This window comes from Tachypleus tridentatus, chromosome 7 (assembly GCF_004210375.1).
Source record: "Tachypleus tridentatus isolate NWPU-2018 chromosome 7, ASM421037v1, whole genome shotgun sequence".
NCBI classification, from domain to species: Eukaryota; Metazoa; Arthropoda; class Merostomata; order Xiphosura; family Limulidae; genus Tachypleus; species Tachypleus tridentatus.
The window spans coordinates 164,212,472-164,240,249 of record NC_134831.1 but is presented as its reverse complement, the minus strand read 5'-3'; the positions used below and the strand labels follow the sequence as shown (position 1 = coordinate 164,240,249).

Below are 27,778 nucleotides of genomic sequence, written 5' to 3'. Positions count from 1 at the left end.
GATTTACTCTATATTAGCTGTATGTAAGGTTATATCAGCTTATACGTGCAAAACTAACTCTAGATTATCTGTATGACGGGTTATATCAGCTTATAGGTGCAATATTTACTCATTAGCTGTGGAAAGGTTATATCAACTTATACGTGCAGGACTTACTGTACATTATCTGTATGTAAGGTTATATCAGTTTATACGTGCAAAAGTTACACTACATAAGCTGTATGTCAGGTTATGTCAGTTTGTACGTGCAAGACTTTCTTTACTTTTGCTCTATGTACAATTATATCAGTTTATATGTTTAACACGTACTCTACATAAGATGTATGTAAGGTTATCTCAGTTTATACGTGCAAGATTTACTATACATCAGCTGTATGTAAAGTTATATCAGTTTATAGGTGCAAGATTTAATCTACATTTGCTGCTTGTAAAATTATATCAGTTTATACGTGAAAGAGTTACTCTGCATTATCTCTGTGTAAGGTTATCTCAGTTTATAGTGCAAGATTTACTCTATATTAGCTGTATGTAAGTTTATATCAGCTTATACGGGCAAGATTAACTCCACATTAGCTGTATGTAAGGTTATATCAGTTTATACGTGCAATATTTACTCTACATTAGCTGTATGTAATATTATATCACTTTTTACGTGCAAGATTTACCCTACATTTGCTATATGTAAAATCGTATCAGTTTATACGTGCAAGAATTACTTTACATTATCTATATGTAATGTTCTGTTAGTTTAAACCTGCAAGAGTTACTAAACCTTAGCTGTAAGTAAGGTTATATCAGTTTATACGAGCAAGATTTACTCTACATTAGGTGTATGATAAGGTTATATCAGTTCATACAAGGAAGACTTACTCCACATTAGCTGTATTTAAGGTTATCTCAGTTTATTGTGCAAGACTTACTCTAGATTAGCTATATGTAAGGTTATATCATTTTATAGGTGCAAGATTTATTCTGCATTAGCTCTATTTAAAGTAATTTCAGTTTATACGTGCAAACCATACTCCACGTAAGCTGTATGTCAGGTTATGTCTGTTTATAAGTGCAAGACTTACTTTACTTTAGCTGTATGTACAATTATATCAGTTTATACGTTTAAAACTTACTCTACATAAGCTGTATGTAAGGTTATATCAATTTATACGTGTAAGATTTACTCTACGTTAGCTGTATGTAAGGTTATATCAGCTTATACGTAAAAGACTTTCTCTACATAAATTGTATGTAAGGTTATGAAAGTTTATACCTGCAAAATTTACTATACCTGAGCTGTATGTAAGGTTGTATGAGTTTATACGTGCAAGATTTACACTACATTAGCTGTAGGTAAGGTTACATGAATTTATACATTTAAGATTTACTATACATTAGCTGCATGTAATGTTATGTCAGTTTATTTGTGCAAGACTATCTCTACATTAGCTGTATAAAGGGTTATATCAGTTTATAGGTGCAATATTCACTCTACATTAGCTGTATGTAAGGTTATATCAGCTTATACGTGAAGGACATACTCTACGTTAGCTGTATGTTAGATTATGAAAGTTTATTAGTGCATGATTTACTATACCTTAGCTGTATGCTAGGTTGTATGAGTTTATACGTTCAAGATTTACTCTACATTAGGTGAATGTAAGTTTATATCCGTCTATACGGGCAAGAACTACTTTACATTAGCTGTATGTAAAAGTATATCAGTTTATAGGTGGAATATTTACTCTACATTAGCTGTATGTAAGTTTATATAAATTTATACATTTAAGATTTACTATACATTAGCTGCATGTAATGTTATGCCAGCTTAAACGTGCAAGGCTAACTCTACATTATCTGTATGTAAGGTTATGTCAGTTTATACAAGCAAGACTTACTCTATATTAGCTGTATGTAAGTTTATATCAGGTTATACGTGCAAGACTTATTTTCTATTAGCTGTATGTAAGGTTATATCAGTTTATACTTGCAAGACTTCCTCTGAATTAGCTGTAGGTAAGGTTATATCAATTTATACGTGCAAGATTTACTATACCTTAGCTGTGTGTAAGGTTGTATGAGTTTATACGTGGAAGATTTACACTACATGATGTGTATGTAAGGTTATATCAGTTTATAGGTGCAATATTTCCTGTACATTAGTTGTATGTAAAGTTATATCAGCTTATACGTGCAAAACTAACTCTACATTATCTGTATGACGGGTTATATCAGCTTATAGGTGCAATATTTACTCAATAGCTCTGGAAAGGTTATATCAACTTATACGTGCAGGACTTACTCTACATTAGCTGTATGTAAGGTTTTGTTAGTTTATACGTGGACGACGTACTCTACCTTAGCTGTGTGTAAATTTATATCAGTTTATACGGGCAAGACTTAGTCTATATTATCTGTATGTAAGGTTATTTCGGTTTATAGGTGCAATATTTACTCTACATTAGCTGTATATAATGTTATGTCAGTTTATACGTTCAAGATGTACTCTACATTAGCTGTATGTAAGGTTATGTCAGTTTATACGTGCAAGATTTACTGTACATTAGCTGTATGTAAGGTCTAATTGCTGCTGTTCTTGCACTAATAATATTTCCAAGTGGAAATATATTGTATAACGCAAAAGTCGTTAAAATTATATAATTAATGTTGATTGAGCTTGAAACATTACAGGACTAACATAAGTTACTGAAAGTGTAAACCTTTAAGTAATCGACGTTATTGTTTTTCGTTCATCATCAGCCTTTACATTTTTAAGTAATGAAAGATGTATACTTTGGTGTAGAAGTGAACTCGATGTCATTTATTCCTTGCAAATTGTCTGGAGTTGGTTGACTTGTATACACTAGATTTGTGTGTGTGTATTTTTCTTATAACAAAGCCACATCGGGCTATCTCTTATATGTACTGAGAGGAATCAAACTCCTGGTTTTCGCGTTGTAAATCCGAAGACTTACCACTGTCCTAGCGGGCGACCCTTAGATTGTTAAATAAATATTTTGTAATTGGTGTGTTGTCAACCCAAACGACGGTTTCTCGTTCCCACAATAGAGAAACCTATTATATTTGTACTGCTAATTGAAAAGCATCTTATAAGACTTTAGATACACTGCTTATTGACAAGTTTTATGAAAGAGTTGAGATGAAATGCTTATTGACACGCTACTTAGAATTTAATTTTCAATGAATAAACTTTCCATTAGGAAATAGAAAGGGAACCAATCGTTTAGACTGATAGGTAGTTTCGCCTGTACATTCTGTAGCATACTCGTGTGTCAGGATAAAATAGGCATATGGGAACAGAATCCACCTTTTAATGTGTGTTAGCGCGTCTTATTATGTAATATACGAAATAAATGATGCAAGTACCACATTTTAGTGTACCCAGAACATGTAGTACTTCGTTGTAGCACAAATTCTATATAATTAAAAGAGTAACGTGTGCACGTGCGTGGAAAGCTTTTTAAAATTCATAAAAATTATATAAAAATGAAATTAGAGGTTGGGAAGTATGGACGAAGTCATTATACGCTTGAAGGAGGGGTGGTTGTAGACAGAATTTCGTATTACAAAGTGAAAGGTATTGGGGAATATATCTGACATCCTTCAGAGCCCTATATCGAACAGAAGTTTATATGTTAAGGTTTTGTGTGGGAATTTCTTCATTTGTTTACAGAAATGTAGAGAACCGGTACTGTCGCCTGGTAGCAATATCACCGAGTTTTAATACTTGTCCCCGATATCCAGCGTCGCTAGAGAAACGATATGATAAACCTGGTGTTTCTCACGAGATAAGTCTATAGCGTTGTCGTTTGTTATCAGAACATTCGGCTTAAAGTGCCTTTTGTATTAGAGGTGTTGGATGGGTATTACATATTGTGAAATAGGTTTAATCTAGCAGTCACTGAAAGACCCACACTGTATTTATATTTGTGCATTCAAATACAAAATAATACAACCCAAAAAGTTTACCATACGCAAAACACGAGTTCTCTCCCCCTCCCTAATAAATAATCAAATCGCCACATTTCGCTGTACAATATATCGTCTTTCCTTGTTGCACCAAAATAAATAATTAAACTGTAACGTTTTACTGTACAAATAGCAGCAGAAATTGTACCCTAATCGTTTCATGGCGTAAAATACTTTCGAAACGGTTATGGATTATTTTTGTTTTTGTCACGAAATTTCATTTCGTTCAGGACAAGATTTGTGTGTTCATTTTAAAGACAACAGGTGAAAAGCTTAGTGTTCCATTTAGTCGTTGTTTGTTCACGTGACCTGGGTGTATCATGTATATCTCTACCTCTACCTCTTTCCTTCCTTATTGATTTCGTTCTTGAGTGTTAGATGAGGGCCACGTTAATTCTTCAGTATAATATGGTCCATTAGAGCATGTTTTCTCAAACTTTGCTCCACGGAGCTCTTGGGCTCCGTCATAGTTATCTGGGGCTTCGCAAGGAAATTTCAGAATGTTAACAGTCTTTCCTAAAAATATAAAATTGAATCAGAACACGCTGTACAAAAAAGTAAAAACTAAAATATATCTTTAATATGACACGTTTATCACGTATTGGGCCTTTTAATATTTTATTCCGCTTAACGCCAAGCGATTTTATTTAGCTTCGGGAATGTTCTCGCGGTGAAAGTGTTAATACAATCTCAATCAACTTCAACAGTGGCACCATTGGTTGCTAGTAGATATGGCACCATCTCAAGATCGCATGCCCAGTAATTTTCGTATGAAACATCGGTCAACCCGGGATAGTGATGCCAACTGTCTTTTAAAAGCCAGATCTGGATTAGCGGCTAAATCTCGAATAAAATGAAACATGACGTCACAGCTGAAACTCGTCCAAATTTGAAACATTATGATGAAATTAGATGCAGTAGCAAGTATTTCAATTTCAAAGTATATTTACATAAAGTATAATTATATTTATGACAATTATAATTGGTAAATGTTAAGTTAGGTTAAATTCGTTGAAGTTTAATAAGACAAACTTGGTACCAATGAGCTCTATTTCGTTCGAGATTTATACTCACTTCAGATCTGGCTTAATATTTTGTTACTTGGCTTTAATACTTTTGTTAAAAAAAAAAAAAAATAATAATAATTTACCCTTTTCCTTTAGAAAAATATATTATTCTGGCGGCCTAGCCTTTTTTCCACAAATCTTTATTTCTGACTTTGTAATGGAAACACTGCTCTCAGATCAACATGACATTGTATGATGATAAAACACAAATGCTATTTTTTTTCCGTGAAAATACTTTTAAAGTGCCAAAGATACAATAATACGTTTTTAGGCAAATTATTAATTAGTTGTCCCCTTTATAGAAAAGTTGGGAACCCCTGCATTAGAGCTTGACATTTTACGATGGTTGGTTTGAAAAGTTAAGCGTTGTTACTTAGCGCCATCTAGTAATATACAATTTAATTATACAACTTATTTTCTTCAATATGTATCGGTGCTAATAAAACGTTTTACCATTTTATTAACACATCCCTCAGGATCCAAGTGACGTATTTGCACTACAGTTTGTTAAATATCAAAAGTAAATTCAATCCGAAAACTCTCAGAGAGAGTGGTTTTTGACTATCTTTTCGAGACAAGTTTTTATTTGTTAAATAGATAAGTATGCAAGTGAAATACAGCATCCTGACGTCTCAATACTAGCTAGTACTAAGGTCTACCTCCTTGAAGTAAATCCAATACATATCAATAAAGCCACGTTATAAGCACCAGTAATTAAACAACTGTCAACCTCTATGTTTCACTTTCAAATGAGATACGAACGATTTCACCTGTGATCCAGTATGGAAGGTCGAATCATCACGATAGTCAGAAGTAGGGTGAGTAAACAGTAACACTTTAAAAGCAGCTACAAGCATAATATTTTACTTGGCTTGCTGAATAATATCTGCTAAGGTGGTTATACAGGGTGTTCGGAAAGTCACTGTGCACTTATATATTTATTAACAGACATGTTTCAATATAGAATACAGGAGGTAAATATGAATGACAATTATAAATAATGTTGAAAGTGACCCTCGTTGGCATCAATACAGGCTTGGATCCTTCTTATTTTCTTTCTAAACACCGCTATCAGTTGCTGGCTTGAAATAGACTGAATGAATGCTGTTGTCATTCAGCGTGCGCGGACGATCTCGATACACTGCAGATTTTGCTGCTCCCCCTTGATAAAAGTCTGGTGGATTACGATCTGGTGAGCGTGGGGGCCACACGTCTTTGGAAATAATGCGGTCTTCAAAACATTCCTTTAATAATTGCATAGATCTGTGAGATGTGTGGGCAGTAGCACCATCCTGTTGAAACCATGAGTAATTGATTTCATCACTTGTCATCTGACCGATGAAGGTGTGAAGAATCTCCAAACAATAGCGCTTGCTGTGTGTTGTGTTCATAAAGAAAATAGGGCCAACAATTTGACGTCTGAAAATCGCAACCCACACACCAACCTTGAAATCATGTAGGGTGTTTCGTGCAAACTGTGAGGATTATCAGATGACCACAATCTTGAATTTTGTGAATTAACGTAACCCGAGAGGTGGAACCATGCTTCGTCGGTGATAAAGGTCACATCCAACACATTAGCTGTATTCTCTTCGATAAATCGGTTAAACCATCTACAATAGCGTATTTGCTTTTCATTATCAGTTGCTTCCAGTTCTTGTACCGCCATTATTTTGTATGGGAAGAGCTTTAATTTCTTTCTGACGGTCTTATGAACAGTTCCAAGACCAATATCATGCTGCTGAGCTAACTTTCGTAATAATTTTGATGGGCTCTGCATCACACCGTCAGAAATATCCAACAGTTTCTCTTCCGATAGCTTTGCTGGCCTTCCACAGCGTTTGACATCATCCACTGATCCTGTTTCCCGAAACTTATCAACAAGGTTACAAACTGCATTGCGATGTGGAACAGGTGTATCTGGGAATTTCTCAGCAAATCGCTGTCGCACCACATCTGTGTATCTACCACCTTCTTGGAATACGTGTTCGACGAGCCACACACGTTCTGCAGTTGTTAAAACCATACTGGGATTAAAATCTGAAATATAATAAAATATGATTACAAAACTGCACAGTGACTTTCTGAACACCCTGTATATGGTACTTGAATACCTTTACTTGTCTTTTGAAGACTTCCATGTTTCTTGTGCTTGGCCATGAAGTTCGTGATGCACTGAAATATTTCAGTCACCTTACCACTTCAAAACACTTTTCACAGTCACAATGCTAAAACAGTGAGAGAAATGTCTTTTTTTTAGCCAATAAAAATGTCTAAAAATTTCAGTTCAAGTTAAGAATAAAAAACGGATTAGGTAGATTTTTTCAGCAAAATGTCCCTCACTGACTCGTGGGGTGCCTGTTGAGACATCGATTCTGATGAACAAAATTGGAAACTATTATTGCGTGTATTTTACACAAAAATATCCACTGTTTATTTTCACTCATGTTAAAGTTTTTGTAATGTAGAAAAAATACCTTGATAGGTTATATACCTCTCATTTTAAGCGATAAAAGTGTTAAATACTATATATGTTAAGTAAAGAAGACTGGAGTAGGACTGTTTATTAGAGGCCCAGTTGAATCAATTAATTTAGTCTGGAAGTTAATTTGATAAAATTCACCTAAACTTAAAATAAATGCAGATAAATGTGAAACTTGTATTATTTCATTTCAACAGCGAGACTTTTCCGTCATTCTTACAGCAAACACACGGCCCTAAAGTGCGGAGTGCTATTGTGTTTTGAGGCAACGAAATGCTAACCGTGAACCATCGAATGACAGTCACTGATATATTGTCGCATTTCGTTTTCCATAGACACGAAATGTATCTATATATGAAACTCAAAATAACTCTGATTGTTTGTTTGGTATGCTTACTTATTTGTTCGCAACGTTCACTGCGCAGGTGACACTTCCCTCACATGAAAGCTCACAAAACGACAATTTTTCGTTCATATACGGGTCTATTGTCTGCTAGACAAACCGGTAATTGAGAGATACATTATACGACTAAATTATATGCAACCTTGGCATTTTATGGTGATTTACAGTTAATTTAGAATATAGTATTATAGACCTAGTTAGTTATAGCTCGTTTACTCTTTATATCTACTAATACATCATATATTTAATGTTAAACACAAAATAAATGTATGAAGAATTAGCACGTTTTATGTGGAAAAAATAAACAGTAGACCTAGCCCATAATATAAAATTATGCTACTTACCATAAAAAAATACCACGTGAAATGAGTAAGACTTACATTATAATACTTATTGTGTAAAATGAATTTAAAGTCAAAACGGCTTTAAGTGTATTTTAATTTACTTTTTCCCTGATGATTGGATACCTGGAAGTGGAGTTTTTTGTACTTTTTGATACATCATAGAGTATAATATTAACTTTTATATGTAGTATATTTTATACATCAATGTAAATACGGTATTACATTCATAAGAATATATTAAACTTATACTAAAGTAAATTCAACATAATATAATATACAAATTTATGTTTGAAATTTTAAGATTTGTTTATTTGCTTCCCAGTGGCACAGAGGTATGTCTGCTAACTCACACCGTTAAAAACCGGGTTTTGGTAGCCGTGGTGGGCAGAGCACAAATAGCTCATTGAGTGGTTTTGTATTTAATCAGAAACAAACAAACAAACGTTTTTATTTGTTTGTAGTTAAGCACAAAGCTACTACACAATGGCGCTATGCGCTGCCCACCACAAGTATCGAAATCTGGTTTCTAGCGTTATAAGTGCCACTGAAGTCTCCTTTAATATTTGAGGAGGAATGAATGGAATGGGAGAAACAGATCATACGTGTACAAGATAATCTAAATATTTTCAATATTTATATTTGTCAGTGAAAGAAAACAAAAACATTGTTCGTAAGGAAGCCCCGATTTAAAAGAAGTTCGTAGTTTATTTTGAAAAATCAAACCTATGGTATGTTGTTTTTTATAACTTCACAAATTATCTTTTTAACTTATAGAAATATGAAAAGGGGAAACAGAGAGAATAGTTTGTTTTTTGAACCCGAGCAACGCTGCTAGTATTTGATATTTATAACCACTGTAATGTACTCACGCCCGTCAAGAAAGCAGGAGAGTAGGGGAAATTCTTTTGAGGCCTACAGTTTTTGTTATTTTTTTATTTAGGTAGAGTCCCCTAAAGGAAGCTAAGCTATGTTAAAAAAAGTCAACCCTAAAACTGAGTAAATTCATACATATCAAATATGAAGCTGTATTTTTATCTTTACCATTTGGAGTTGTACTCCCAGATCCCCTGGACTCTATTTTAGTTCTCGACACGCCTGAATGTAATATATTTATCTGGATGACAAACGTGTATAGTTTTACTACTGATAACCACTGATATAAAATTTATCTATTTGGATAACAAACAACGTGTATAATTGTTAATGACATGTGCTGACATCTGGTGTTCAACTTGGTGTGAATAATACTGATAATCACTGATAATACGGTATACGTATTAAATGAATAGTGTCTCAATACTTCGAACCTTTACACAGATTCAAAGTTTTTCGGTGAAAATATAAATCTCATATCTATATTTGTCATAAAAATAAAATTAATATCTTTTCTTAACATAATTAATAATGTTGTCTCGTAACTTTTTATGAACAAATCAAAATATCAGAAACGACACAGGAAATCTTCAGTACAGTTAACTAAAGTTAGTAAATTTGACCGTTTAAATGAAAGGTGTCTGTAGACAGATGAAGCCAGGACTTGGTTGCTTAAACAGGCAATAAGATTACACTAAATTACTTATCAGAGATTAAAAACAATGACGACATTCCCCTACATGATGGATCAACTCCTTCAGAAGACCTCTTTTGGTATCATCCACAGAAGAGCCATGGTGTACTGATTGCACGCGTTGTCAAAATACCCTATAACTCTTGGTAGGCTTACATTTTTAAACATATTTTATGTTTCAAAACTGCGTTGAGTCAATAGTGTAGTGTTTACAATGAGAGATAATATACTCTTCAAAAAAAGAAACGCAAAAGGTAAAATTTGAGACATATTGTTAACAAGTTTATTCCGGGTAGTTCTGTATGACATGTGTGAAACTTTGCACATTCACTGCTGAACATCCAAAGTCTGCAAAGGCGAAGTCCACGCTCACTAGTTGAAGTTTAACGTCACTCAACGTCAATAACGAGTGTGCCCCCCGTGAGCATCAATAACTGCTTGGCATCTCCTGCCCATGGAAGCGATGAGATGACGAGTCACATCCTGTGAAATGGCTGTCCACTCAGCCTGCAAAGCTGCTGCAAGCTGAGGTAGAGTCTGCAGTTGAGGTTGTCGCCGTCGCAGACGTCGGTCCAACTCGTCCCAAAGATGTTCGATGGGGTTTAAATCTGGTGATATGGAGGGCCAGGGAAGAACGTTGATGTTATGGTGTCTCAAGAAGACGGTGGTGAGTCGGGCTGTGTGAGGACTGGCGTTGTCATGTTGAAAAACGTCGTTGACGTTCACCATGATGGGTTGCACATGGGGCCTAAGAATCTCGTCGACGGTTGCGTACGGTCTGATCGGAAATCCTACGCAACCCTGGTATGGTTGAGGCAGTAGACGTCGCAGTGGTGGTCCTATCCCGAAGGTGACGTAACCGGATGTAGCGTTCTTGTGCGGGCGTGGTCACACGAGGTGTGCCACATCGTGGACGGTCACGAGTTGATCCATGTTGTTGGTGACGATTCCATAGCCTTGTGATGGTGCTTGGGTGGACATTCACAGCTCTGGCAACATCTAATCGAGATTCGCCTGCATCCCAGCGACCAATGGCGTTGTTGCGTTGTGCTTCAGTCAGTCTTGGCGTAACTGTATTGCGTGTCGGTGGCTTAACACTGAGCTATGGAAACCGAGAACCCGTCACTTTTATAGGGATTTTGCACATGTTGCACTTGCAGAACATGCAGATCTCTCAAACAAATTTATTGGACACGTATGCGTTTTGGCGAAAAATCCGATGTTTTCCTCCGTTTTCAAAGTGCACAACTTTTATTGTCATTTTGGTCTGACAATCAGTTTCTTAACACGTGTAACATCGCATACTCTGAGCTTGTAACGTTATTACATATATTTCTCTTTAAAATAACAAAATATTCCTTTTGCGTTTCTTTTTTTGAAGAGTATAGTTGCCATGGTTTCCTGTTGCATTTCGTAAAGGATGCAGTTCACTGTTCGACATACTTAGACCAAACAAGACAAATGTGCTGCAGAAGCAATGAGACGCAAACCACAAATTTTCATATTTGTATTTAACCATTAGACCAAGCCAGATCTATCTCACAAATACTGACAAACGACGTTTACTTATGTGAAGAAAAAAAAATTTAATCTTTAAGCTCTCAATGTTGCCATTTTGTTTCCACCAATATACTTGCGTACAACATTTCCAGTTTGCCTGGTTTCTTTTTCAGAAAGAATGAATTGTTAAGGCATTTCATGTTGAATTATTTTTATAAAGTGGTTTTTACCATAACTTGGACTGGCTGAATACAAAACTGCTTCTACGTGAAGCTCGGTTTTGTTTTTTAAACCCTCAAAACTGCAACCAAATACAACTGTGATCTTGAAACTCTTTTCCCCCATATTTTATAACTGTGTTTGTGTATTTGCTTATAACAAATTCACAACAGGCTATCTGCTGTGTCCACTGAAAGGAATAGATTCCCTGATTTTAGCGTTGTATATTCGTACTTATCACTGCCTCAGCGGAGGACTTTTACAACTGATATAATGTCTTAAAATTAAAAGTCTCAAATTTTTTCTCTGTAGTTTTTAAAATACATGACATTTTTATAAAATGGCAACGTAAAGACTTATTTTTCGGAAAAGACTTTTTCACACTGAAATTTTGTAAGGCCGTTTTTTAATAGTTTCATAAAGCTTCAGTACAAGTTGTTTTTGTGTTAATAAACACTGTTTATCACCATGCTATTGTTAGTTTTGCTAACAGTTACAGAGTTACGTAAGGCAATTCAACATCACACAATTACTCTCTCAGCATCACTTTAGTTTATTTTGATCCATTCATACAGTCTCCAGAACATTTCCAAGATCCAGTTTATGGTATTCCGGATTTTCTGCACTTACATCGTAAAAATGAACATCTGGTTGCGTAACCACAAGTAATGAATTACCTGAAAGATGTTCGAACGGAGGGGAAAGATAAAAGTGTAAGCTTTATGTGGTCATCTGTTAGTTCCAATCCCATTGTGGTGGATTATGGAAGAGTTGGATGTTCTTTGTCAGCTTGTATCCAAGTTAAAACTTGGAGATTGGCTCTACTGATATGAAATTTAGCAGCATCACTTGTTGTAGGCAAATATTCTGGTTTAGTCCTTTTCGCAACAGAACAACTCTTGCTTCGTGCGCAGTACTTTATTTCTGGAACACTGTAAATTCTGCAGAATTAAGATTCCACAATTGTAATTGTCTTTTTAGTTAGTGGCTTTTTGCAAAGTTCTTGAAGTTAATATCAAAGAAAACTTCAAAAGCTGTTTCCTTACCCTGACCCAGTGGATATGAAATTGTATTACAGCCTGTCACTGCGTAAAAGGGTTAAAAATCGAGACTTTGAACTGTTCAAACCACAATAATTAATTATTTCTTTTACAGAATGAACCTTGGCTTTTTATGGGCACATGCATTTATCCATAATTGTCTGCAGGTCATATTTTGTAGTGTGCCATTTGTAAGAGAAGTGCACCTGTGTTTCTATCAGAGACCTCATTAGCAACACTGCTTTCATTTACACAGCGAAATACAATTATTGTGTCCGCCTCCTCGTGGCACCCTGAAAGTTATCATCAACATCTAGTACATTGCACACTACCTTTATATCCTCATGAAAGCCTCCTGCAATAATTATTTTCTTGTCAGTGGGAGAACTCATGACAAGTTTTCTTAATAAAAACTCTGCAAGTTTAGTCTCGTTATCGGGATGGTAAAGGAATCCTTGCCAGTCCCGGGTAAGTAAAAAATCATCAGACTCAACAGGAGTTTTGATCCTGGTTCCCTTTCTCCGCCTATCCCTAGTTTCTGCCTTTAATTAATGTGTATTGTATCTATCAAATAGTAGATCAATACATTGTATTTAGATCCATACTGATATACTGACCATATACCAAAGTTTCTCCAAGATCATCAGATGTTGTGGAATTATTTTGTTTCCCTGGTGCAATCACCAAGGTTTGTTCATCAAAATGAGGGTCGCATCTTTATCAGTATGATTGAAGATAGACAACTCATACTCTCGATGAATGTCTCAACAAGTCCAAACTTCTGTCTAGTGCTTAGATATACATTCATCTCAGCAAATCTAGTGGAACAGGGAGAAGCTTATGCTGGCATATCTGATCCAAGTCAACTTGCCTGTTAGCTTTATAGGCGATGACAAGCCTTTGTAGAATTGGCCTACCTGCTTTACGTGTTTTTGCCTTTGGGTCACCTGCTTTTGGGGACATCATAGAGATTGGAAAATGTCAAAGATTTCTTCTTTGCACAGGATCAGATAATGTTTTGGATGGGACATTATCACCGCTATGTATAAGATGGTCAGTAACAAATTATTCCATACGTGTTTGTCCAAGGTCTTTGGCATGGAGAAGAGTGCCAGTAATGTCTGTTGTAGTCTGATATTTTGTTGCTATGTTCACTACAACCTCTGTTCATAGCACACACTCCACACTTCTGTAGGATACTAAGACTTTATCTTCTGCCTCAATATCCTTCTGCCGACGGCTTTTTCCCGCCTCTTCATGAAGAATTAACTTATCCAAAGTCAGGCCATGTATGTATATTTCTTGTATCTGCTGAAATCTGTGCCCGCAAAGTGCGCAGAAATTATCTTTCTTATTCCCAAAATTCTTCCTCCCTTTTGCCTTGTTCCATTAAGACATTCCTGGCCCTGGTCTCGATCCAATTGACCAACCTTTATAACAAAGTTGCCTCTTGAAAAATTCTCAGCCACATCACTGGATAAGCTGCTGCATCTCTGTAAGGCATTTGGTTCTCCATGTTGCATAATTGGTGTGGTCATATCTCAAGAAATGTGGTAGCATTTACTAGAATGTTGAGAGGTAAAATTCCCACAAAACATCCCTGTGGACTCAGTGATTAACAACAAAATGACGACAGCAACAACGAACATTTGATACGTGTGTGCACAGTGACAAACATTTAATTCTTGAACGTTTTGGAATACACATATTCAATCTTCAACAAGATATACTAAACAGAGTAGATTATTAGGTACAAATATCTGTATAGTTTAAACATTTTATAAAAAGTAATTAAAATACAGAATAAAATAATGATTTGGTTTTAATTTTGCGCAAAGCTACACGAGGGCTATCTGCGCTAGCCGCCCCTAATTTAGCAGTGTAAGACTATATAGGGAAGGCAGCTAGTCATCATCACCCACCACCAACTCTTGGGCTACTCTTCTATCAATGAGCAATAGGATTGACCATTAAATTACAGCAATGTTACACACAGAGTTTAAGTTAGTATCTCTTACAGGCCATTGTAGAATAAAAAATTCCCAGGAGTCTTTTACGAAAAATACCGTTCACTAAAATATCTTATTATAACTCGCTTAAGAAGGTAAATGTCTGAAATAAATTTCCTTAATAAACTGTTTGTTATTTATGACCTGGAAGACTACATGAAAAATATAAGTTCCAGTAATCGGTCTTAATCATTTACCTCTAAATAATTCATTTTCCTTTAATACTTGTACCACTTCTCATCTGTTCTACAGCACATAAAATATTACTAATATGGCCACTAGGACCACATTCAATAGCGTAGAATCAAGTCATAGCATATCTTGATTTATGAATTGTTTAATTATTTTACGTATTTATTTATTCTTTTATCTGATATATTACTCAACTTACCCCAGAAATTTCACCGCCCTAAATTGCATGATTTTGTACCAGTTTCCTGTCAACTTAAATTATGGTAGCACACACGTGCCAGTTGACAGCCATACTGAATATAAAATTTTACAATGGTTGAATTTATTATTTAGACTAATATACATTCTCATACAGGTTCTATTAAATGAATAACACGACACTCTATAATTGTTGAAAACCTTACAATTTAAATGAGAATACATTAAATATTGTAGTTCAAGAAAAACTTTCTTGGTGTTGTGATAAAAAAATCACTTAAGTCATCTAAATAGTGTATTACAGCTAGCAATAGGGCTAACAGGATTTTGGGTAGCATCTACAGAAATATTAAATACAAGACAAGGGTTATTATTGTTTCACTACATAAAATCACTTGTAAGACCTCATTTAGAGTACTGTGTACAGTTTTGGGCTTCCTTCCTCAAGTAGAACATTGAACTGTTGGAGAAGGTCCATAGAAGAGCCACTAGAATGACACCTGTGATGGTGGAACTGTGTTAGGAGATGAGACTAAAATCTATAAACAAATGAAGGGTCAGAGAGGATTTGATTGAAGTGTTTAAGATTATTAAGGATACTGATAATATAGGAGTCATAAGTTAAATTTTTTGGCAGCTTAGGAGTCCTCTGCATTTTAGACAGTGTTATTTTTCAGACAGGGAGGTTGGTTTTTGGAATGAGCTGCCTTCAAGGGTGGTGGAAGCAGAACATTTACCTGAGTTAAAGAAAAATTTGATGAATAGGGCTAACAGGATTTTGGGTAGCATCTATAGAAATATTAAATAAAAATTAAATGTAGCAAGTGGTGGTTATAGTTGGGAGTTGGAAGGGACATCCTTGAAGGATCAATAAGCTCCTTTTTATCCATTTACAATTTTATGAAGTTTGTGAAAAGTGTTTCAGATCATAGCTTTTTTTTTAGTTTTAGCTGAAGAGTTAGAAAAATTTAAGCCAAATTTGTATTTTTGTTTTCAATTTTGAGTGCTTAGAACATAACTGATCATTTTTAGATTCAGCAAGTCCAACTTTATACAAAGTTTCAACAAAAAATGTCTTAACTCGTATTTTGGAGGCTTCAGTTTATAAAATGGAACCAGACTATATGTATTACTTTTATGACAAGTGTATTATAAAAGCAACTTTCACTCAATTTGTTTTGCTGATTGTCTCGACGTATCTTATAAACAAAACAAATTTTAAATAAAAAAAGTGAACAAAAGGAAGAAAAATTCACAGAACCACTTTTACTTTCTTGACAAAATTTATATTCAAAACTGAATAGGATGTAGATATTATCTGATACTAGCGTAAACTCAGCTGTTGTGGATAACAATAAAAATGTGTATCAATATTTTGATACCTGGTTGTCATTCTGATACTCTATACAACTGTAGGACAAGTTCTGACAAAGAAGAAGGTTATCTATGTTTAAAAGTATTTGTATAGTTAAGTTTCACACAAAGCTACTTGAGGTGTCAGCTGTCGTCAATTCTGAGGTGCTAGACTAGTGAGAAAACTAGTCAACACCAAATCACTGACTCTTGAGCTACTCTTTACCATCTAATAGTGGGGCTGTCCAATATTATAACATCATAATGCCTCACAGCTAAAGGTGTGAATGTGTTTGGTGACGAGATCTCAGCCCACATTATACAAATTGCAAATTAGGTGCTCTTATCACCAGGCTATATTTAAAAAAAAAAAAGAGAGAGGAGAATTTCACCACTTTTTAATCCCTTATGTGCTACTTCCTGTAGTGCTGATTTTTTTTTGAGCTAAAGGAAACTTGGTTATTATGTATGCAATAGTTTGAAATATTTTCTCAGAATACATTGCTTCACTCCTTCTGTGGCCCCAGCAGACTTACAATGCCAGAGCCCCCCACTAGTACAGCACTAAATCTATGAATTTACAATGCCAGAAACTGGGTTTCAATACCCATGGTAGGCAAAGGACAGATAGCTCATTGTGTAGCTTTGTAATTAAACAAACTGTGACAGATTTACTACTATATATTTATTTTAATACTGATGTTTGTTTCAGTTAAATATGTATATTGAAATACATGTAACATATGTTGTTAAATCTGTATTGTGAATTTCCTGCTTCTTCATTGAAGTGGTAGAAAATTTTTGAGTGAAAGAATCAACAATTTACTAAATATTTACGTAAATACTAGTGATTGCTAGTATTGTTGAGCCAACTGAAATGTCTATAATCTCACTTGCCTAACGTTTAACCAACACACCAAAGGGCAGTATACATTGTTGGTTTGCTACAGTTGGTATATCATATACTTTGAAAGCTATAACTGTGATTAACACTTATTTATCAGAAAATTATACATATTTGACCAGGAATATTTACACATTTCAAATTTTACAAACTGTTTAACTTCAGTGGATTAGCATCAGACATTAGATAGCTCCAACGGTAAAAACTCATATGACAAGCAAAGAGCTAGTTGCTCTCTGTTAAGTGAAATTATACCTTTATCAACTCAGAATTAATTTCTTCATCATGAATCATCAATAAAATATCCAATTCCAGATTAGAGAGAAGACTCAATATTGTCTGTAAATATTTTGCATATAAATCATTTATAATAACCATTATTATAAATTTTATTATTGTTTGTGTATTAAAATATATTTGTATTAGGAAAGAAAAGTGTGTGTATCAATCTTGTTGGCAGACATAATAAATTTGATACATCTCTGCATTGGATTAACTTCTAAATTCAAATTACAATCTAACTCAGACTTAGGCTGTTTTAAATTATAATTTGTAACATAATAAAACAAACAATTGTAATCCATTATGAATAAAAAGAAGTGTGAAACTGAAGAGGATAAATCGTTTATTTAAAACAAGGAATAGACGGACAGTGAACTCCTTGTAACAAAGTCCATTGTCGACATAATAACTTTACAAGAGAAAACAACAACAGGAAAGTTTCTCCTCTCATCAGGAGCAACAAACAACCGACTAACAAAACAACAGCGCTCGGATTTACACATAGGATTAGGAACATCTCTTTTTTTTTAAACTGGGGAAGGGGAGGGGAATTAACAACAGTAACAGGGATTTCGGCATTATCTGGTGAACATTATTAACTCTTGCATTCTAATATCAGCAGGACAGTTCACATTTAAACAATATATTATTACATTATTTCTATTTAAAGGAGAATTGCAACAAAGATAGAACAATTAACAACGTAACTACACCTTGCTACCCAGATTACCTGTATCAGAAAGATGTTGTATAGAAATAAAATTAATTGAGGCAGTTTACTTTTTAATTATTCTTCTTTGGCTTGGTTACAGTTGTTCAGACCATCCCCTAGTGGCACAAAACGGCTAATATGTAAATTGCAAATTCTGGTAAAATTCATCGACCAACAGACCATGATGCAATCTTCTGTGGCATCATTCTTCCTTCATTATTGTCATCATCTATTGTAGTTTGGCTGTTCTTCCCACTAGTGCTTGAATCGCTGCTTCTATCACCTAGTGGCAAAGCAAAGAAATTCTCGAAATTATTAAAATAATACTTTTACAAAATTATTTATTTATAATTTTAGCTGCAGTGGTTGTAATTATTAAGTAAATTCTCCTCAGTAGACTCAGCATATAGCCCAATGTGGCTTCGTTATAAAAAACAACAACACACACACACTAAGCAAATTACGATGAGTGTAAAAAAAACGTTTCTTCGATAAAATTATTTCCATTAAAAATGTTTGGCCTATCTTCTCTCAATATTTTGCCAGTTTTTGGTATGTAAACCTACCTAATTATTTATTCAATATAAGCAGTAATTATTTTGTGTCATTTCAAATCCAATAACAAGAAATGAGAAAGTTTTAAAATATTGCTGCTGCTTTCCTCTGGTAAAAAGAAAAGTTAAACTACTGAATAGGGAATCATTAAGACGTGGCCTCGTTAGGCTTAACGTAAAGACTAATAACTATGGATTTAATTATAAATAGTTTATATTATAATTAAATTTTTTAACCTGGAGTAAGATTAGTTTTTAGGGGAATTTGCTGACTGCCACTTTACATCTGAAACATAATTTTATTGCTCACGTATACGCATGCCATGGTTACTAATGCCGAAAGCAACACCAGGGGGATTGGAATACAAAAAACTTCAGGGCTGCACAACCGAATATTCACTGAACGGAAGCGATCATTTTCATACTAAATATTTTTAAAATCGTCACATCTGCCAACGAGGAGTCGAGTCACTGCTGTATGTACTTGTGAAACTGATATACGTCGATTATTTCCAACAAGGGCAAGCACCGAACTATTTCAATTATTTTGTATCTCTGCTACTACCACCAAGCTGTTCATCAACCACAAGGATTTAACGAACGGTTGGTTGGTTGTAATTAAGCACAAAGCTACACAATGGGCTAATTGTGATCTACCCAACACCGTTATCGAAACTTTGTTTCTAGGGTTGTAAGTCAGCAGACATACCGCTGTGCCACTGGGGAGGGGCTTTAGCGAACAGAGAGAATACCTCCAAATGCCCTTAAATATTACAGAAGACAAGTTTAACGATACAAGTATTCACAAGCAGTGACGTATATTGGAGTTGTGACTGCAATGATAAAATTCCTGTATGGTACATGGGTGTTTCATTTGTGATGTCGCGTGACGTTCGACTCGTAATCTCCGAGTCGCGGGTTCAAGTCCCCTTTCAGCAGCATTTAACAGTCTTGATACGTTTGTTTGTTGTTAAGCAAAGAGCTATATAATGCGTTACACCTACTTTGCCTATGACGGGAAACGAACCCTGAATTTTAATATTTTGAGTTCACGAGTTACTGCTGAACCATTTCGTGGATACATCACAAAATCGCTATTTGATCTTTTCTTTAAGTACAAAAAAGAAGAGTTATTGTACTTTTGTATAAGATATGTTATCAATAAGAACAATATGACTAATAAATGAATACGTATTATTTTGTAGATTAAATAACAACGTGAAACATAAATTTCTGTCACTCTTCAATGAACTTGGCTAATGCAGCGACATCTTCCAAATGATTAAATAGGTCAGAAGTTTGTTTTGTTTGCTCACGTAAAACTACACATTAGGTATCTGTTCTGGCTGTCTCTTATCTTGTAGTGACACATTAAAGGATAAAATGCTAGATGTGTGTGTTGGTGTCTATAAATTGCAATAACAAAACCTTTTTGAACGTTACATGGTAGTTTGGAATTCATTTATTTAATGTAAAGCCCTCGAGACAATAAATATCACAAAAGATGGTATATTACATTGCTAAATAGTGGCTTGAGCTGATAATGTTAAATCAACTTGGATGAATAATAAAAACGCAACACCGAGTGCAAAATTAGCCCTAACGCGAGTTTAAAATTAGTCTGAGTCTATTTGGTCTGAGTAAATACATGGCATTACTCTTACAGATAATTTGTTGTATATTATTCTCTGTCTCCACCCTCACCCCCCTCAGCGGTATATCTGCGGACTCGTAACGCTAGAAACCGGATAGGTAGATCACAGACAGCCCATCGTATAGTTTTGTGCTTAATTCCAAAAACAAACAAACAAATTATATATTATAAATTCTGATGCTTCCTTTTGTTATAGCCTCTAATGGCTCAGTGCAATGTGCGAGGGCTTTTAACGATAAAAAACGTTTTCATAGTGGACACAGTACAAATAGCCCATTTGAGCTTAAAAACAAACAAATTGTTTTGTTAATTTTTGTTAAACTAAACATTTAGTGCAAATAGTATATAGCACGTTATTATATCTCATTATTCCCAACAAAATGAATAATTTCCTAATATATTTATATCTACTCGTTTGTCCCATTATTTAAGATTAAAATTATTAGTGTATTAGAGACTAATGGGTTTTCACTGATTCACTTTCGTATATTTGTGAAGTTTGTTTATATTTTTTCTTGTTTAATTATTTGAGTTATTAAAATTGTGCCTTACTAGCAGTTCTGGTGGTAAAGTTCGTCTCGTGGATTCGAATACCAGGAGGCGTTACAATATGACAGTCAAGCCCATTTTTCGTTGGTAAAAAGTAGTCCAACAGTTGGCGGTGGGTGCTGTTGACTAATTGATTTTCCTCTATTCTATCACTTCTAAATTAAAAACGCTAGCGCAAATAGCCTTCGAGTAGCTTTGCTTGAAATTCAACAAATAAATATTAGCAAGCACTATGGTATTGGTAGAATATTTGATAGGTGTCCGAGAAATCTCGGGTTCAAGTCTAAGCCGATTAAATAACAAAAAGGTAAGTTACCAAAGTCTTAAATACGAGGTAACTTTTATAACATTTAAGATTTTAAAAATCTTTCAAACGTTGCTGAACATTGTTTTAACCGTCAAGCTTCGAAGCTGGTAAAACAGTTTTACAGGCGAATCACATCTATCGAACGTTAGGGTTTTTCTATCTTTCCTTTTCTTTCTTCTTTTAGGCTCAGATGTTTCCTAAAATTAAACATTCACGACTACCAAGTAAATGTTACTTATTGAATGTCTTACATACACTTTTCCTTTTTGTTCCTAATTTTATTTGTGTTTATCAAATATCCTCGCCAAAGAAGGCAAATCAAAAATAACTAAAACTACAAGTACAGACCTCTGTTGGCAGGCCACATATCTAAAAGACACCGGAACACGTCGATAGACTTTCGTAACTCAATACTTCTTTCTCTTGGTGTTATATGACACATGACAATTGGCCCGAAAGAGACTGCTACGTTCTGAGAGGTCATCTTACTCTGTTCACTGTGACTGACCACTTGCTTCAAATGGTCCATTAAACAAAACACTGTGCACTGCGAAATTAAAAAAAAGCCTCAAAATGATACTTAATTATTTCATTTAATATTTTTACTATCGACTTTCAAAATTTAGTTTCATGCTACGATAGAAGCCTCAGTTCTTTCATGTTTCTATCTAAATATCATATTTAATTTGAATAATACACAAAACTTCTCGTGATATTAGGGTACAAAGATCAGAAACTAAACAGAGAAAAAAGCACATTTCAAAAGTTAATAATTAAAAATAATAAACTAGTCTTTACCAAAAAGTGTAAGCACTTCTCATTAAAGTGCTAAGGATTTCTGGGAAATTAATTGGAAAATGATATATATATATATATACATTGTATGTATGTATATGATAATTACTTCTGATCAGAGTAAGCTATGTACTTAAAAGCAAAACTAAGAAAGAGCCTTGTCATCAGTATTTCCAATTAAATATGTGTTTTTTTATGTTTTTACTTATAAAGATACAATGCACTGTTTCATTCGTGGGATAATCTCGCTGTTACCGACATTTTAGGTCGTAATCCCAATAATATCTTCTAGGGTTCGACCAGCTCAGAAGATTTAGGTTAGTCCTAAACACAAACATCAAGTTAACAATGTTAAAAAAATATCTACAATAATGGTATAGCCAATACAGTTAATGAAAATAACAATAAATAAATGACATAGTATATAGCCAACTCAGGGTATTTATGTTAGTCCTACATAAATATATTAAGATACAAATCTAAAATAATTTTTATAATAATACTAATAATAATAGTAAAATATAATTCGCAAAGTAATGACAGTTGATATATTAAATGATGCAACCAATAGATATTATAAGATAGAATGATTTACATGTAAACTGTCACATTTCAGTTTCATCAACTTTGAACTGATTGGTCTGATTTTGCTATGTCGGTAAATCTAACACGAATTAACTTCTCCAGACACTATTATATACAGCAGTCAAAAATGTGAAATTTAAATACTGATGTTTAACAGTTTTCGTTATATTAACAGCATTTCTATCTGGTGTCTATATACATTACTTTCTTTTCAAATGAACTGTCACAAAAAATATTACCCAATAGAAAAACAATTTATTTGGTATTTTCAACTTGAACAGCAACTTGCGTGATAAGTGGTCTAAAGGACCGAGTCAGAGATCCAGAGCTTCAGGGTTAGCTGTTACTAGTTTCAACTGCTGACCAAGAGAACGTCAACCAGTCAGAAACACCCACCACTTATGCAGTTAGTCTTAATTTAACAGCAAGTCCTGACTATCGTGTTTCTTCACTGGTTTCAAAGTGGTTTACTACTTTCGACAAAAACTTTCAAGTTAACTGTTTATCAGTGTTGTATCAGATATTTGTGATTATTATGAACTCGAAAACACAACAAATGGTAACAGTTATTTAGGTGCTTCCAAAGCTACACACATAAAAGTTGATTATGTTATAGTGTATTACATGATATTTTCTCCTTTAAAATAAGAAACACGGTCTTGAGTAGCAGAATCAAATTAGAATTATAAAGTTCCAGCTTGCTGAAATTTAAGCCATTTTGATGAATTTTAAATTTTATTTCTACTCAGTGATTGGTCTGATGTTCTTTGACAAACCTTACCTTCAAGACGTAGTTACATTTATTGTTATGTGCGTTAGTAAACAATATATCTTACTATAAATATAATCTGTTATATTTATTGTATTATTATGTATTATTGTGTGAATTTTATCTGGCTAGATTGCTGTAATTTTGATATGGCAACTGGAAATTGTTATTAACCTGAAGATGACCTTGGAAGGTCGAAACGTTGCTCTCTGCTTATCAATAAAAGTGTTAATACCCATACCAGCCGTTCTGAGATATGTAACTGGAAACTGTTCGATGGTGTAGATGGGATAATAAAAACGACATTAAATATGGTACATTCTCACTTATTTAAATAATCTTTTAGTTTTGAATTGAAAAACATTTATATTTAATCAATTAAATGAATCAGTTATTAAATTATTACCTTCCACAAATCAGGGTATGTAATTAAGATATAACGAATTCATTGGGGATTGAATAACACAAAAGAAAGAAGGGAAGGGGAGCATTATCTAACGTTGTCATTTATACAATTTTTGCTTCCTTAAGCAAGTTATTTTAATGATAGATGAGTTAATTTTGTGAAAAGCAACTGATGACACCATGATCTGGTATACCAATTCTTACCCTGTTGACCTTTGGTAGGCAGTCGAGTATACTGAACATCAACTTGGAATTACCCTCAGGATCGTCCGGGAGACACACGCTAATACCGTCCACTAACATGTCAAATAAACCCTTAGTGAATAGTGGTTCAGGAAGTTCACGAAGGTAATCCTTGAGAAGACCTGAAGAAAAACAACACAAAAATCAAGTGAGATTAAACAAGTTGTCACTGATTATTTGTTTATTAGTCAACGAGCCATCTGTGCTGTGCATTCCCCGGGTATTGAAACTACATTTGTAGTTTTAGCGTTATATGCAATAAGACTTATCGCTGTTCACTAGGAGGCATCACTGATGAGCATACGTGGTATAATTTATACAGAAAAAATATATACTTCGATTGCTAGCTCGTGATTAGATAATCAATAACCAATATATATGTAGTTCATACTTTCCTTGCGACGTACTTCGTGTAATATCATCAAAATACGTTTCGCTTTATGTCCCGTAAGCCTGCACTCTGGTGGCTGAGCGGTCAACCTGAGAGTATACAAGGTCAAAAATGGGATTTCAATGTCCGCAGTAGAATAACAGAGAGAACCCATTGTGGCGCTTTGTGCTTTATAACAAAATAAACAAACACATAAATTTACATAGCGGTGACTTAACTACTCTTTACTTGAAGAATAATGTTATTTGATCACGTTTACTCACTTCTGTTTACATTTTGGTAATATTTACTCACGTCTTGAAAGGCTAGGTGTGAGTAATATTTGTGAAAACATTTACCTCAACGCCGATTATCTCACGTGGATACACACCTATGCTTGGCTTGTTTCGTTCTTCGCTGTTTGGATAATAACATACAGGGAAAACCTGGAAGTTATTCCCTATAGAATAGCTACTGCAATCAAGGGCAACTGAAGTTACTTAGTCTTGAATAATTCAAATGGAAGTACCCTGTTACTTAGTCTTGAAGTATCCTCGTAACATAAAAGGGATTTGTTTGACGTAACCATACTTTTCAACATTGCATACAATTTAAAAACACGTTTCATTATGCCGTGAATAAGTACTTAGAATTGTAGAGTATAAATTGTTTTAGTCTAAAGATACAAACTGAACAACATAGCTATAAGGAATGAGAAAATGAACAACTGTTTGGCTAAAAGTTCTTAAACATTTAACTCTTTGATATCCCCCGGTGAGTCAGCAATAAGTTTACATGCTTAAAACGCTAAAATCTGGAGTTCAATTCTCCACTAGAAAGAATGTATATAGTCCTTTGCCCTATAACAAATTAACAAACATTGATGCTTTTAATGTTGCACAAACACTTGCATTAAATTTTATAGAGCAAATGAAATAACCTTAAATGTATACATCCTTGAAACTTTTCCTAGTTCTGAAGGTGCTTTGTATAATAAACAGAGCCTTGAATTCAGTTAATTTAACAATGAAGTATCAATAGCTCTAAAAGAGAAAAGATGTTTTCCCTTATTTCAATATTTACACCCTGTTAGCTTCACTTCAGGTTTCTAAAACTACAATTTCATTTTTAACATTTCTCTACTCAGCTTGTTTTCATGACTCTAGAGATACAGTTTCTTTTCTTACTAGACTTAAATCTTTGGTACATCAATGAGCCATATGAGTGACTGTCAAATCCTACAATTTGATCAGCCAAGAGTAACTGAAAAGCTGGTGGTGAGTGCTGTTCAAAAAGACTCAACCATTCAAACATGTCTTCCAAACTCTTCCACAATGAAAACTATAATTGTCCAGTTAAATTTTGTTTGTTTATGTACAGCAAAGCCACAATGGACTATCTGCTTGGTCCACTACAGAGAATCGATTCCCAGAGTTTAGCACTGTAATTCTGTAGACTTACAGCTCTCCCAGCAAGGGACCCTAATTACGTTCAGCCTTTTAATCACATCTTACAACACTTCCACAGTGAAAGCCCAAGACTTCCAGTTATAGGCAACTGTCTGAACACTTATTTTAATTTTTAAGTTCAACTAGGCTAAGCACTGAGCAACATTGAGTCCAATGAGTAAAAGATGTGGTCAATTATCTATATTCATATAGACTGGAAGTAAGATTTGGAAATGTATTCATTAATTATATGTTTATCTTGAATGAAATAATTTTCATTTTGTATTTGTCCAGAGAGAATATCTAACAAGAAGATACTTATAATAGAGCCCTAAAACTGTAGATGGAATTTTAAGAATAACAAAGTTTGAGGATTTAGTGGATATTTTATAATTAATAATAAATGTTTGTTTTCTAATTCTTACTCACTGGCAACAACACTGATGTCGGGGACATTCTCTTCTGTTAAGTCAACCAACCAGGGGTTCATTTCAAATGCCTCTCGAAGCATCCTCTTCCTTACTGCTGACCCACAGAGACGATAAATACCAGGGGTAGTCAACCCACGTAATTCCACCTCATCGGTACACAGCTTTAGAATAAGTGGTACCCCTATGCTAGAGTTCTCTCTTGCAACAATGGTTTCTAAATCTACCCCAAACACCACTGAGGAGGTGGGAGCAGGGATTCTATCCAATAGATCTTTGAGTTCTGTGAATTGTAGCTTGAGGTAGAGTGTTCCACAAGGCTCCAGCTTCAGAGCCAGGCTATGGACAGGTCCCTCTTTAAGTATGTTGAGCTGTATTGTACCTTTGTAACATAGCTTGTGGCGGTATTCTGGATCCCAGCTGTAGACAAGAAAAGTTAATTCCTGGTTCTCAACCAAATCCAGTTCAAAAATTTCATCCCAGTCAAAGCTCTGTTCACCTGTCCGCACGGCTGTTCTTGCCTTGTGCATACGATCACATTCAATCACACAGTACAGGTCTCGGAAATGGTCAAACTGCTTTGTGGGGCGTAGACTCCGACCTGTTACAAGATGAACCCATAGCACCCCACTAAACACATCTAAACAATGAAACACCGTTTTTGAAGTCTTCTGTGGTCTGTATTTGTAGAACTCCTTTGTGTCCAGTGTAAGCAGGTGTAACTTTTCGTCAGAATGTTTAGTAGGGGAAGGGAAGGGTACTGTGTGGTAATTCTCAAATGAAAGAGGGTAAATGAGGTGGGAGGTATGGGCAAGTTCTTCAGCCTTTGGTCTTAGAAGAGACCGACTCACAGGAGTGTCTGAAGGGTAGAGACCTCCCTTCCGCTTCTTGAAGGACAAATAAAGAGAAATGAATGCATATAAACAGCATACAAACATTTCTTAATACTTACATTAGGACACAGCAAAAATTAAACTTACACTATACATTGAAAATATTAGTGAAGTCAATTTTCTGAACATAAAGTCAAACATGGTGGAACTGGATATTACACAATCCTTATCAATTGATTAACCTTTGGCATATAAAATAACTAGCAAAAGACATTAATGGTCCTCTGTTGAAACAAAAGTAAATACTGTTTTGAGAAAGATATTGAGTTTTGCCAGTAAAGAAAGTTGTTAGATTAATCATTCATGGATTTTCAATGTAAAGCTCATGGTATATACTACATTAAGCCTAATATGACTTACAGTTTTTTTTTGTCTTGAAGTGGATCCTAATAACCTGGGATATTACAGAACTATTTATGTAAGGTGTTCGTCAGCATTGACTCTTTTGTATAGGTCTTAAATTGACTCAGGCGTCATACAGAGAAATCTATCTTCTGTGTTGGAAGCTATTTTTTAATTTAAAGA

At 34.5% G+C, this 27,778-nt stretch overlaps 1 protein-coding gene and 1 long non-coding RNA gene across 5 annotated transcripts in view; one reads left to right on the top strand and one right to left on the bottom strand.

Moving 5' to 3' along the window:
- Positions 1 to 23,771, top strand: part of LOC143257093 (uncharacterized) — a 44,000-nt gene extending 20,229 nt beyond the window's left edge. For both annotated transcript variants that reach the window (XR_013031678.1, XR_013031681.1), the window contains one exon: positions 22,979 to 23,771. This is a non-coding gene — a long non-coding RNA (uncharacterized LOC143257093). The remainder of the gene's footprint in view (positions 1 to 22,978) is intronic.
- LOC143257091 (rho GTPase-activating protein 100F-like) overlaps positions 17,868 to 27,778 on the bottom strand; it is a 54,104-nt gene continuing 44,193 nt past the window's right edge. For all 3 annotated transcript variants that reach the window (XM_076515308.1, XM_076515309.1, XM_076515310.1), the window contains exons 5-8: positions 26,362 to 27,247; positions 24,076 to 24,236; positions 21,666 to 21,864; positions 17,868 to 18,536 (exon numbers count right to left, since the gene is read on the bottom strand). In XM_076515308.1, the coding sequence (XP_076371423.1) occupies positions 18,418 to 18,536; positions 21,666 to 21,864; positions 24,076 to 24,236; positions 26,362 to 27,247 (1,365 nt within the window). In that variant the 3' untranslated portion in view covers positions 17,868 to 18,417. The remainder of the gene's footprint in view (positions 18,537 to 21,665; positions 21,865 to 24,075; positions 24,237 to 26,361; positions 27,248 to 27,778) is intronic.